The following is a 13,876-nucleotide window of genomic DNA, read 5'->3' as shown; positions in this document are numbered from 1 at the left end:
TTGAATAACCTGTAGGCAACATGGTTTATCTATCTTCCTTCCTTCCTTCCTTCCTCCTTCCTTCCTTCCTTCCTTCCTTCCTTCCTTCCTTCCTTCTTTTCCCCTCCCTCCCTTTTCTTTTTTTCAAAGGCCTGCTTACTCCCTGTCTGTAACCCTGGTCATCTGCACCCCTCTCTCAATAACTGTGGCATGCTTTCAGTATCGCACCATACCTCCTTACTTTATGTGATTCTCATCCTGGCCTTCTAGGCTGCAACCCCAGGATTTAAGACCTAGTAGACGCCCCACGTTGCATACGCTTGGAGAGAGGGTAAAGGCCAATTGGGCGTGGCCTTCGATGACGTCACTATGGGAGGAGGTACCTTCTGCGCGTAGACCGGCTCTGTGGATCGAGTTCGTGGAGAGGCGGCTGTGGCTGTCGTGGTCTTGCGGAGGTACGTGATTAGTAGGTAGGATGGGCCGGCTACAGGTTAGTTGAATGGTTTATAAGTAGCAAGAAGCTGTGGCCATTAGTTCAACACTTTTTAGAGTGTCGAGGCAGTGGTTTTGAACTACGGAGTTTGTAACGGACTCTCAGGTGACAGAAAATGGTCAAAAGCAGAGGTGTTTTTGTTGTTTTTTTTTTGTTTTTTTTTTTTGTTTTTTTTTTGACAGATTAAGTATGGGGAGCGTTGCACGGCCACTGAAAGCAGAGATGGAAATTTGATGTGAACGACCAAAGTTTCGTTGAAGCCAGATGGTTGGTGATTGTTGGGGGGTGGGGAGCTGAAGGCGCTAGTGAGTCTGAGAGAGTGGGAAAAACGACGGTGAGTGATTGGGTACTTTGATCGTGTGGGCGGTGAGGTGGGGAGATTTTGAACCAATTAGCAGAAGGCATCGAGTACCAGCCAGACCAATCACGGGGCACCTCGAGCCCTGGTTTCCGCGTTGTGGGGCAGATTAGGGTAAGAGAAGACCTGGTGAAAATTTAGGCCTACTCTGGGCCCGGTTCTTGGCACATGACAGCCTGGCCACAGCCCTCATTAACTGCTTTTTCTGGGTTTTAACATTTCCTCAACATGTTTTCCCCTTTGGATAACAAGTAGTGGAAAATTTGTAAAGAAATTGACTGAGAGATTGGAGGATAAAGACAGAATATTAAAATATTTTCTTATTTCATAGGCCTGAGCCAGATATTTAAAAATGGATGATATTGATTTTCGTTTCATGGATTTTAAAGGTATATAGCTTTACAGGGTAATAAAGAAAATGTCAAATTGTTTGTTGCCTTATCTAAGATCTAAATGTATTTTGTTTCTGAATTTTATCTCCTTGGAGTATCCATAGGTCCAAATTTTCTCGTTTATATACCAGAAAAACAACATAGATATTTAAGACACTGGAACCCTTTTATAAGCTAGTATAGGGAAATAGAATTCACAATTCATCGCTTGTTTTCTTGAGGATGTTTATGGCATACAAAATAACACTGGTTTAATCTGAATTAGAGATCAACTGCCTAAAAAGTACATTAAAAATTACTGCAAGATCCCGAAGTGCCTTGCCACAATTATCGGTGAAAAATAAATTATATCCTATGTAGTTTTAGATCTAAGTGCATTTTATTGTATCTTAATTATTTTAAAAACTGGTAATCCATGTATGGTATTTATAGGAAATCTTAATAAACAAAAGCAATTTAATTGATCAGGACACCAGATTCCTCAACCATGTCAGACATGGGAGAGTTTATGGTATTTCTTTTTGTCTGGGGACATGATGAGACCTGTAATGCATTCACATTCACATTCATATAATAATGAAATATGTTGTTACTGGGGTGGCTACAAATCTATTAGGCCAATGTTTTGTTAATGCTTATTTTTAAAAACTACAAGAATAAAGCCTTAAGTTTTTTAAAAAACTTTTAATGTTTTAATTTTGTTTTTTATTTTCATTTTTTAGGTAAACTCGATTATCAAATGTGGAGCTCAAACTCACAACCACAAGATCAAGAGTCACATGATCTACAGACTGAGCCAGCTGGGCACCCCTAAAGCCTTAAGTTTTAATTTAGGATATAGTATCTTATTTATTTATTTATTTATTTAATTTTATTTGTTTTTTATTTGCTTTTTTCTTTTTTAAAAATATTTTATTTATTTATTCATGAGAGACAGAGAGAGAGAGAGAGAAGCAGAGACACAGGCAGAGGGAGAAGCAGGCTCCATGCAGGGAGCCTGATGTGGGACTTGATCTCGGGACTCCAGGATCATGCCCTGCGCAGAAGGCAGGTGCTAAACCACTGAGCCACCCAGGGATTCCCAAGTCTTTTATTTTCTAAGTAATCTCTGTATCCCTCATGGGGCCCAAACCACAACTGTGAGATCAAGAATTGCATGCTCCACTGACAGCCAGCCAGGCACCCAATGGCTATAGTATTTTCAAGATATAAACATGGAATAGGGATTATGACTTTTAAGTACAGTTGACCCTCAAACAACACAGGTTTGAACTGGGCAGGCCCACTTAAATACAGATTTTTTACAGTATGATATTGTAAATATTTCTCCTTATGATTTTCTTAACATTTTCCTTTCTCTAACTTTATTGTAAGAGTACAGTATATAATAAACAACATGCAAAATATGTGTTAATCGACTGTTACAGGTAAGTCTTCTGGTCAATCGTAGGCTATTAGTAGATAAATTTTTGGAGAGTCAAATTCATAGGGAGATTTTTGAATGTGCAGGGGTCAGTGCACCTAACCCCCTTGTTGTTCAAGGGTCAATTGGGTATTTGAAATCTTGTATTTACATAAATATTTGAAGCAAACAGAAAAGTATAGAGAATAAGGTAATGACCACACTTGTATGCCTACCACTAAGTTTTGTTGAATTCTAACAGTTTGCCATATGCTTCAGATAGTTCATTGTCTCAGAGAACTAAAAGATTACATATACCAGTTTTTCATCTTTTAAAATTTTACATAAATTGTATGATTTTGTATGATTTTTTTCTGCAGTTTGTCTTTTTTTGCTTAGTATTGTGTTTTCTCATATGGATATTTTAGTTCTAGTTCATTTTTTTCCATTTTTGTTTAGTACTATTACTTTAAATATAAGTATGCCACAATTTATTTACCCAGTGTCCATTGTTGGGTGTATAAGTTGTTTTGAATATTTAATATTATAAACAACAACACTACAGCGAACATTGTGTTTCAGAGAGTTCAGCAGTTTTCTTTTTCTTTATTCTTGATTTTTTAAAGTAATCTCTGGGCCAATGTGGGGCTCTAACTCATGATCCAAGATCAAGAGTCACATGCTGTATGGACCTCACCAGCCAGGTGCCCCTAGCAGGAGTTTTCAAACATTTTTGATTACCATCCATGGCAAGGAAATATATTTTACATCACATCCATACATTATATCAAAAGTTTAATGAAATAACCCTTATTACATGCAGTACACTATGACATTTTTATTAAAAAATAGCGGTTATGACCCACTAAATTTGCTTATTTTTAAAAATTTTTTAAATTTATTTATGATAGTCACAGAGAGAGAGAGAGAGGGAGAGAGAGAGGCAGAGACATAGGCAGAGGGAGAAGCAGGCTCCATGCACCGGGAGCCTGATGTGGGATTCGATCCAGGGTCTCCAGGATCGCACCCTGGGCCAAAGGCAGGCGCCAAACCGCTGCGCCACCCAGGGATCCCCTAAATTTGCTTATTTTTTGAGCACTGGGGGTGAGGCTTTAGTGCAGTTCTGTCAAATTGAAATAGTACAAACACAAATACTTTTATATTTTTATTTTAAAATATTTTTTATTTATTTTTAAAGATTTTATTTATTTATTCATGAGAAACAGGGAGAGAGAGGCAGAGACACAGGCAGAGGGAGAAGCAGGCTCCATGCAGGGAACCCAGGACTCAATCCCAGGTCTCCAGGATCATGCCCTGGGCTGAAGGCGGTGCTAAGCCGCTAAGCCACCCAGGCTGCCCTACTTTTATATTTCTTAGGAGCCACATTAAAAAAGGCTAAATAGATTAAATTTTAACAATACAAATTATAGGGGCCTCCTGGCTGGCTCAGTCAGAAGAGCATGCGACTTGATCTCAGGATTGAGTATGAGTCCCTCACTGAGTAGGAGTCTCCACACATTGGGTGTAGAAGTTACTTAAATAAATAAACAACTGAAAAAAATACAAATTATGTAGCTCAATATATTTAAAATGTTATCATTTCATCATATAATCAATATAAAAATTATTAATGAGATATTTTATGTCCTTTTTTTGTATAAAGTCTTTGAAGTCAGATATGTATTTTATGCTTAAAAACATCTTATTTTGGACTTGCCTTGTTTCAAGTTCTCAGTAGTCACATGTGGCTAGTAGCTGTTCCGTAGTGGCAGTGCTGTTCTAGGGTATACATTTAAGAGTGGAGCTACTGGGCCAAAAGCTGTGAGTATCTTTAACTTTATAAATATTGCCAAATTGCTGTTCAGAGTAGTTTTTGCAATTTGTACTCCCTCTCCCTTTCTAAGAATTGGTATTGTTAGACTTAAGAGAAATTGCAGGTGTGAAGGGTGTTGTTTTTATTATTTTATTTTAAGATTTTATTTATTTATTCATGAGAGACAGAGAAAGGCAGAGACATAGGCAGAGGGAGCCTGATGCAGGACTTGATCCCAGGACCCTGGGATCATGCCCTGAGCAGAAGGCAGACACTCAACCACTGAACCACACAGGCATCCCAAGTGTTGTTTTTAATTACCATTTTATTTTGGAATACTTTTAGATTTACAGAAAAATTACAAAAATAGTGCAGAGTTCCCATATTACCCCCAGCCAGTTTCATTTTCATTTATGTTACCATCTTCCATGAGTGTTGTTTAAATTTCCATTTCCCTGAAAGTAGTATAAAGTTGGGTGTATTTTCATAGATTTATTGGCCATTTGTGTTTTCTCTTCTATACATGTAACCTTTTCAGTCAAGTTTTGTAAAAATAAACCACAAAAACAATGTGACAACTCTAGGTCATTTTCTTCTTAGGGAGAATTGACATTAACACCCACCTTTTTGTATCAATGGTTTAGGCAATTTCAAGACCAAGAAGAAATTGATCTAAGTTACACCAGTTGGGGCAAAATAAGTGTGACTCCTTTTCTGCAGGCCAAATCTTCAACTATTTGAAGATATTTATGTCCCTTGGGAAGTCTCTTCTTCAGATTAAGCATTTTTTTTTAGATTAAGCATTTTCTGTTCGTTTAGTCATTCTTCATATTCCATGGTTTCTAGTCCCCTTATCATCTTGTGTGCTGTTCTCTGAACATGCTCAATTTTTTCGTGTTATTCCTTAAAGTGTGGTACCCATAACAACACAATATTTTAGGTTTTGTATGATCAGCACGAAATAATCCTCTTTAGATTTAGGAGTGATCATCATTCTCTTATTATTTTAATTTTTTAAAGATTTTATTTATTTATTCATGAGAGACACAGAAAGGGAGTTAGAGACACAGACAGAGGGGAAGCAGGCTCCCTGCAGGGAGCCTGATGCAGGACTCAATCCCAGGACCCTGGGATCACAACCTCAACCACTGAGCCACCCAGGTGCCCCAATGATCATTCTCTTAGATACTGATGTAGTTAAGATTGAATTTATATTTTTCTTTTTGCGGGGTGGGGCCAGTCACACTACACTAGTGATTCACTTTGAGCTTTTTGCCTCCCAAAAACCTTCAGTCTTTATTTTTTATTATTTTTAAAAAGATTTTACTTAATTATTTGACAGAGAAGGGGAGCAGCAGGCAGAGGGAGAGAATCAAGTTCCTTGCTGAGCGGGGAGCCCAATGACAACGCGGGTCTCATCCCAGGACCCTGGGATCAAGACCTGAGCCGAAGGCAGACAGACACTTAACCGACTGAGCCAACCAGGCACCCTGACTTTCAGTCTTTTTTTTTTTTTACGCTAATAATGATAGTCTACATTTATTAAGGATTTACAACTGTTATTAAGGATTTCCAAAGCTGTTGGTACAGTTAGTTTTGAAGACTTAAATGCAGGACTATAATTATTTTTAAGTAGGCTCCATGCCCAGTGTGGGACTTGAACTCATGACCCTGAGATCAAGAGTCACATGTTCTACTGACTGAGCCAGCTAGGTGCCCCTATAGTTTTTTTCTTACATTAATCCCATTACTACAGCTAGAGATTGGATTTTTATTTCTGATTATACATCTGTCTTTTTTTAAAAAAAATATTTTATTTATTCATGAGAGACACAGAGAGTCCCGATTATATATTTATCTTATTTGTCATCTCTCAGTTTCTTCATCCAACTCATTAATAAAATTGTTAAATAGGACAAAGCCAAGAACACAATGCTGTGCCATGAAAAACTTCAGATCAACATCAATCCATTAGGTATCATGCTTTGGTATGCTTGTTTAACCTTCCTGATTTGCTCTTGTCTCTAAAGTTTGGCAGCTGTCTTATTTTGTAGTTGGTTTTGTCCCTAGATTTAGAATTTCTGGTTCATCTCTTCCAAGGAGTCTTAGAGCTCTTTGTATATGTACTTCTTTTTTTTTAAAGATTTTATTTATTTATTCATGAGAGACAGAGAGACAGAGAGACATAGAGAGAGAGAGAGAGAGGCAGAGACATAGAGGGAGAAGCAGGCTCCATGCAGGGAGCCCGATGTGGGACTTGATCCTGGGACTCCAGGATCACACCCTGGGTGGAAGGCAGACGTTAAACCACTGAGCCACCCAGGGATCCCCTGTATATGTACTTCTGTTACCAACTTTCCCATTCACCCTTTTTCCTCCCAGTTTTATTGAGATATAATTGACATACAACATTGTGTAAGTTTAAGGTATACAGTGTGGTTATTTTATATATGTATATATATATCTAAATGATTACCTCAATAAAGTTAGTTAACACATTCATCATCTCACATAGGTTACAGTGTTTCTAGGGGGTGAGGGAAATGGGTGAAGGTGGTCAGAGGGGGCCAACCTCCTGTTGTTTACATTTGAGGATGCCTTTTTTTAAAGTTTCTTTTTTCTTTTCTCCTTCCTTTCCCTCCCCTCCCACCCTTCTCTTCCCCTCCCCTTCATTCTTTTCCTTCCTTCTTAGTAATCACTATACCCAGTGTAGGGCTTGAACCCACAACCCCATGATCAAGAGTTAGACACTTTTCCAACTGATCCAGCCAGGTGCCCCTGAGGCAGCTTTCCTGATGTTGAACAAAGTTTGATGCCATACTGTGCTATCCTGCGCCTGACCTATGGCATCCAGGGATTTTAGCTCTGCAGTACTTTTTCTTTCTTTCTCCTGCCTCCCCTTCCTTCCTCCTTACTTTTCCTTTCCTTTTGTTCCTTTTCTTGTTTTTTCTTAGAAATAAGTTAGACTTAGGCGTAATTTATGTACAGGAGAATTCACACATTTTATATGTACAGGTTGATACCTTTTTTGAGCATATACATATAAACGACATATATACATATAAACGACATTTCAGGCATTCTCAATAAATGTTTGGTCATTTAAGTTTTATGAGGAGAAGTGTAGACACCAGCCAAAGTAGAAAGAGTGAAGTTGTCTTGTATTCTGTTCATGCTGTGCTACTAATAGTTTTGATCTTGGGTAAGTTAATTCAGTTCTCTATGCTTTATTTTAATCAATTTTAAAATTAGAGTATGTTACTAAAATTTTAACGTGACATGGCTCTAAAAAATTGGTTGATTATAAATGTGTATTCAAAAAAAAATAAATGTGTATTCATATATATCTTGTGTGGAAATGAGTCTAAGATCCTCAAGGGAAAGAACTATGTTGTGTATATATAGTATCTGCGCTTAGCAAAATAACTTGATTATCATTAAACATCTATTTATTTATCTTTAAAGATTTATTTTATTTTTATTTATTTTTTTAAAAGATTTTATTTATTTATTCATGAGAGAGAGAGAGACAGAGGCAGAGACACAGACAGGGAGAAGCAGGCTCCATGCAGGGAGCCTGATGTGGGACTCGATCCTGGGTCCCCAGGATCACATCCTGGGCCGAAGGCAGTGCTAAACCGCTGAGCCACCCAGGCTGCTCTAGAGGTTTATTTTAAAGAGAGAGAGAGATAGAGTGAGCACCAGTAGGGGAGGGGCAGAGATAGTGGGAGAAAGAGAATCTCAAGCAGATTGCTTGCTGAGTGTGGAGCCCAACGTGAGGCTTCATCCCAGGACCAACAAAATCATTACCTGAGCTGAAATCATAAGTTGGTAGCTTAACCAAATGAGCCACCCAGGCACCCCTTATTAAATATTTATTGAATGAATAGATGAAAGAACTCTTGACTATTCCAATCATATTGCTATCACCAGGGATGACCCTGTATATTTCTGATGGAAATTTGGAAATATACATTGATACATTAGATAAAGCTTTGCTGTGTTATTTCCTCACTATTAAAAACAATTCATAAGAAAAAAATGTGAGGGGCGCCTGGGTGGCTTAGGTGGTTAAGCATCTGACTTGTGATTTCACCTCAGACCATGATCTGAGGGTTGTGAGGTTGAGCCCTGTTTTGGGCTCCAGGCTTGGAGCCTGCTTGCGATTCTCTCTCCCCTTCTCCCTCTGCACCTCCCATCTCTCTCTCCTTCTGTAAAACAAAACCAAAACACAATTCATAGGATGCTTGTTTATGACATTTTATTTAGCATTCCTCTAGTGTATTCTGTTAGGATTGGAAAGGCTAAAGATATCTTGTATGGAAAATTAGCCATTTTTAAATTATACTTTTGATCTCTTTTGTAAGCAAATTTTATTTTATATATATTGTGTATAGTTTACAATAGTTTATTTTTTAAAGATTTATTTATTTATTCATGAGAGACAGAGAGAGACACACAGGGAGAGAGAGAGGCAGAGACACAGGTAGAGGGAGAAGCAGGCTCTATGCAGGGAGCCCGATGTGGGACTCAATCCCGTGACTCCAGGATCATGCTCTGGGCCGAAGGCAGACACTCAACTGCTGAGTCACCTAAGCGTCCCTAGTTTACAATAGTTTAAAGATAAGAAACCACAGAGACAGTTTACTCAACTTAGACTCTTTCTTCAAATACCTCTTTTGGTGAGAGTTGCTAAAATGTACTCAGCCAGGGCACCTGGGTGGCTGAGTGGTTGAGTGTCTGCCTTCGGCCCAGGTCGTGATCCCGGGGTGCTGGGATCAAGTCCTGCATCGGGCTCCCCACAGGGAGCCTGCTTCTCCCTCTGCCTATGTTTCTGTCTCTGTGTCTCTCATGAATAAATAAATAAAATCTTAAAAAAAAATGTACTCAGCCTAGCTAATGTACTTCAGCCTTCCAAATGTGTTGCTATAGTCTGTCAACTGCATTCCCAACCTTTCCAAGTATTGTTTCTGGTCTGATTTAGATATGAATCTACTCGGCAAGTGTCTTGGATAAGTCTTTCTTCCAGTGCCTATCACATTGTTAATACTCAGTAAACAGAAATCAATAATTAAATTAAAGTTACTTAAATAGATAGAAATAGCCTTTGGTAACCATGGTAATTAAAACAAACCAGATCCTTGCTGAATAGAAGATTAATAAAAGAAAAAAACAGTGGCGCTCATATCTTGTCCATTGTAAATAATGTTGCAGTAAATATAGGTGTGCATATATCCTTTTGAATTAATTTCATTTTCTTTGGATAAATACCCAGTAGTGGAATTATTGGATCATATTTTTAATTTTTTGAGGAACCTCCATACAGTTTTCTGCAGTGGCTGTGCCAATATACATTCCCACCAATAATGTATGAGGTTTTCTTTTTCTTTCCTTTTCTTTAAGAGAGAAAACACACGCATGCATGCAAGGAAGGAGGGGGGTGGGGACAGGGGTAGAGGGAGAGATAATCTTTTTTTAAGACTTTATTATTATTCATTTTGAGAGAGAGAATGCACACGCACATGCTTGAGCAGGGGGAGGGTTAGAGGAGGTACTTAGAGGAAGAGGGAAAGAATCCCAAGGAGACTCTATACTTACTGGGGAGCCTAATGTGGGGCTCAGTCTCAAGATCCTGAGATCATGACCTGAACTGAAACCAAAAGTTGGAGGTTTAACCAACTGAGCCACTCAGGTGTCCTGAGGGTTTCTTTTTCTCTACATCATTGTCAACATTTGTTATTTCTTGCCTTTTTGATTTTAGCCATTCTGACAGGTGTAATGAGTCCACTAATAGATGAATAGATAAGCAAGATGTGTACACACACAGTGGAATAACACAGCCATTAAAAGGATGAGGTTGTGCCATTTGTGACAACATGGATGGATCTGGAGGAGGGTATTATGCTAAGTGAAATAAGTCAGACTGAGAAAGACAAATACTATATGATTTCACTCATATGTGGAATCTAAAAAAAAATCACAAATGAATCAAGAAACAAAAATCAGAATCAGAATCTGCAACACAGAACAATCTGATGGTTGCCAGAGGGGAGGGTTGGAGGAGGGGGAAGGGCAAAATGGGTGAAGGGGAGTGGGAAATACAGGCTTTCAGTTACAGAATTAATAAGTCATGGGAAAAAAAGGCACAAGATAAGGGATATAATCAATGATATTGTATGGTGAGATATGTATGGTGGTATTGTATGGTGAGAGGTGGTAGTTATACTTTTTTTTTAAAGAGAATTTTTTCTTTTGTTTTTTAGATTTTATTCATGAGAGACACACAGAGAGAGGCAGAGACCTAGGCAGAGGGAGAAGCAGGTTCTCCATGGGGAGCCTGACACGGGACTTAATCCCGGACTCCAGGATCACACCCTGAGCCAAAGGCAGATGCTCAACCACTGAGTCACCCAAGCGTCCCAAGGTGGTAGCTATACTTGTGGTACATAGAATAATGTTTAAACTGATTGTACACCTGAAACTAATGTAACATTATGTTAACTACACTGAAATAAAACTTAAATCTTCCACCAAAAACAACAACAACAACAGTAGGGCTCAGCTACAAAGGGTAGCAGTGTGTAATGAGAATAAAAGAGTAATATATATAGATACTTGGCAAATTAGATGCTTAGGGATAGGATTGGATGAGTTGGCAAGTTGAGTTTGGTTATGGGCCCTGTATTACAAGAGTGTGAAAGATATAAAATACCTAAATTAATTGCATCATTTATACAGTGTGCATTTGGTTGAGAGGACTGAGTTGTGGCTCTTTTGAGGCATTCTTCCTACTGATGTAGTTTGACCAGAATTAAGCTGGGAATTACTTTTTGGTTAGCATTATATTGTAAGCTCTTGCGCCCCCCTCCCCCCCAGCCAGTTGCCCTCCAAAACTTTATAAAGATTTCTCTCCTGTTGAGCCCAGGCTTAAGTTTGCTCCAGTTTTGGAGCAAGTTTTGTCCAGGGCTGAAAACGATAACAGTACTGTGGAGTAGGAAAGAAGTTGTTTTGAAGTGAAGTTCTATTGGCAATCAGATTTGGTATTTAACACGATATGGGCATATTCTAGATACCTGTTGAGTTTTGGAGCTAGCTGTATCATTTCTGTTTGTCATGATTTTCATGGAATTAGCCTGTTCTGTGTCCTTTTCTAGTTGCCCTCCAGGACCAAGAAATATAATCCACTGTTGTGAATAGTTCTCTTTGAACTGTGGTGCATGCAGTTCCATCTGACTTCTGCATTTTGACTTGTTGCTTGGATTCTCTCACTCTCTCTCTTTTTAAAGATTTTATTTATTTGAGATAGAGGAGAAAGAGAGAGCAGAATGGGTGGGGAGGGGCAGAGGAGAAGGGAGAAGCAGATTCCTCACTGAGCAGGGATGCCAGTTTGGGGCTTCATCCCCATGCAGGGCTCGATCCCCATGTGGGGTTCTATCCCGATGCAGGGTTTGATCCTGGAACTCCAGGATCATGACCTGATCTGAGGGCAGACACTTAACTGAAGGAGCCACCCAGGCGCCCCACTGCTGCCTTTTGTATACCGTGTTTAGCAGTTGGGACCTCCTGGAATATTGTATAAAAATGATTATCTCTCTGACCATAGAAAATACTATTTACAATGTGATTTTTAATCTCTGAGTAAATCTGTTTGCCTGAGTTTACCATGCCCTTTTGACACTGTTTGGATATTTGGCTATGCCCATTCAAACTAACCTCAGCTGGAATACTTTTTCTTAGTCCACAATTAGAATTATAACGTGGTACTCTTAATGGTGTTAGCTCATTTTTTCTCTCCCTGATGTTTTTTAGTTGTCAGTCTTGGTATATCACTTGCTTCAGGCCCTTCCTGATAGAGCTAGTATAGTGGAAAGTACAGGATTTCAAATTAGAAAACCTGAATTCAAATCCTAGTTTGCTATTCTTTTTGTATCACCTTTGAGATTTGAGAAGTCACTACACTTGTTAAATTTCAGTTTTTGCATCTTATTAAATAAAAATATCTCCCTTGCAGAGTAGACTGATGATTGAGAATGCATGTAAAAATGCTTTGAGACTGTAAAGCACTATACAAATGTTAATTTTATTGTTATTTTGGTTTGTTTTCTCACTAAAGAAGTTGCAGATAATCATTGTGACTTGGTAGTAAAATCTTGAATTGACCTTGACCCTGACAGGTCTTTGCTTTGGCTTTCAAATGACTGGTTGAACTGATGGAGGCTACAGGGAGAGACTCGGCAGGACTTTTGATAGATTTTTTCCTATGTTGTAATGGTGGAAACTCCCTTTCTCAAGGATAGGGAAAATGCTTATTTTTTTTTTTATTATACTGTACCTAGAATGCTGTCTACCAAATCAGAATTAATTGGTACTGGTTAACATGGCTTTCTCAATAGAGTGACCCCTTCAGGATGAATCTTACTTAAATTAAATTGACTGATATCATGCTGTAAATCATAGTTCATTTCAGTAGCTAGGAAGATAATTTAAGAATTTTCTTTCAAAATATACAATCTTGCTAGATATAACCTTAATACAGCATGTTGTCTTCAGATCTCCGGAATAGGCTGTATTTATAAAAACTCTTTCTGAGCTTCTCCCAGAAGCAAGTCTCTCCTTCATAGTGTAAGTCAACCATTTAGCTATGCGATCTCTACTACTTACTCAGCTTTGCTGATTGCATTTTATCCTAAAGGACTGCAGTGCTGTCATTGCCTCAGCTGATATCAATCAAGTTATTCAGCTAAATGACATTGAAAATATGTTTTGAAAGGACCAGGATTACAGTGACAGAGAATGAATTATATAAAACATTAAGAAAACATTCACAAATCAAAATTAATGTCTTTACAATCTCATGTATTATGTAACCACAAGTTATAATTAGTATTCTACTAAAGTATTTTTGAATTTTTTTTTAAAAAAGGAACTCAGAAATTTATATTAGGTTTTCTTTTCAAAAACATTTCAAGAATGGGGATCCCTGGGTGGCGCAGCGGTTTGGCGCCTGCCTTTGGCCCAGGGCGCGATCCTGGAGACCCGGGATCGATTCCCACGTCGGGCTCCTGGTGCATGGAGCCTGCTTCTCCCTCTGCCTGTGTCTCTGCCTCTCTGTCTCTCTCTCTCTCTCTGTGACTATCATAAAATCAATAAAAATTAAAAAAAAAACATTTCAAGAATGTGTTTTTAAATAATATTTGGGTTCTTAAAAATAATTTTTTAAAACATTTTATTTATTTATTCATGAGAGATACACACAGAGAGGCAGAGACACAGGCAGAGGGATAAGCAGGCTCCTCGCAGAGAGCCCAATGTGGAACTCAATCCCAGGACTGGGATCATACTCTGAGCCAAAGGCAAGATGTTCAACCAATGAGCCACTCAGGCATCCCTTAAAATTTATTTATTTATTTATTTATTTATTTATTTATTTATTTATTTA

General features: G+C 38.3%; 1 protein-coding gene across 6 annotated transcripts in view; it reads left to right on the top strand.

The window, feature by feature from the left end:
• Nucleotides 1-291: 291 nt before the first annotated feature.
• Nucleotides 292-13,876, top strand: part of TEX11 (testis expressed 11) — a 311,535-nt gene continuing 297,950 nt past the window's right edge. The window contains exons 1-3 of one of the 6 annotated variants that reach the window (XM_025466112.3): nucleotides 292-434; nucleotides 655-806; nucleotides 1,162-1,219. In XM_025466112.3, the coding sequence (XP_025321897.1) occupies nucleotides 1,183-1,219 (37 nt within the window). In that variant the 5' untranslated portion in view covers nucleotides 292-434; nucleotides 655-806; nucleotides 1,162-1,182. Of the gene's footprint in view, nucleotides 435-654; nucleotides 807-1,161; nucleotides 1,220-2,584; nucleotides 2,650-10,620; nucleotides 10,862-13,876 lie in introns of those variants that run through there. The other 5 variants (XM_025466113.3, XM_049107547.1, XM_025466111.3 and 2 more) reach the window with 5 other exon arrangements.

The sequence above is a fragment of the Canis lupus genome, chromosome X (genome assembly GCF_003254725.2).
Source record: "Canis lupus dingo isolate Sandy chromosome X, ASM325472v2, whole genome shotgun sequence".
NCBI classification, from domain to species: Eukaryota; Metazoa; Chordata; class Mammalia; order Carnivora; family Canidae; genus Canis; species Canis lupus.
Note: the sequence above shows the minus strand (reverse complement) of the source record. Positions and strands in the feature narration are given on the sequence as shown.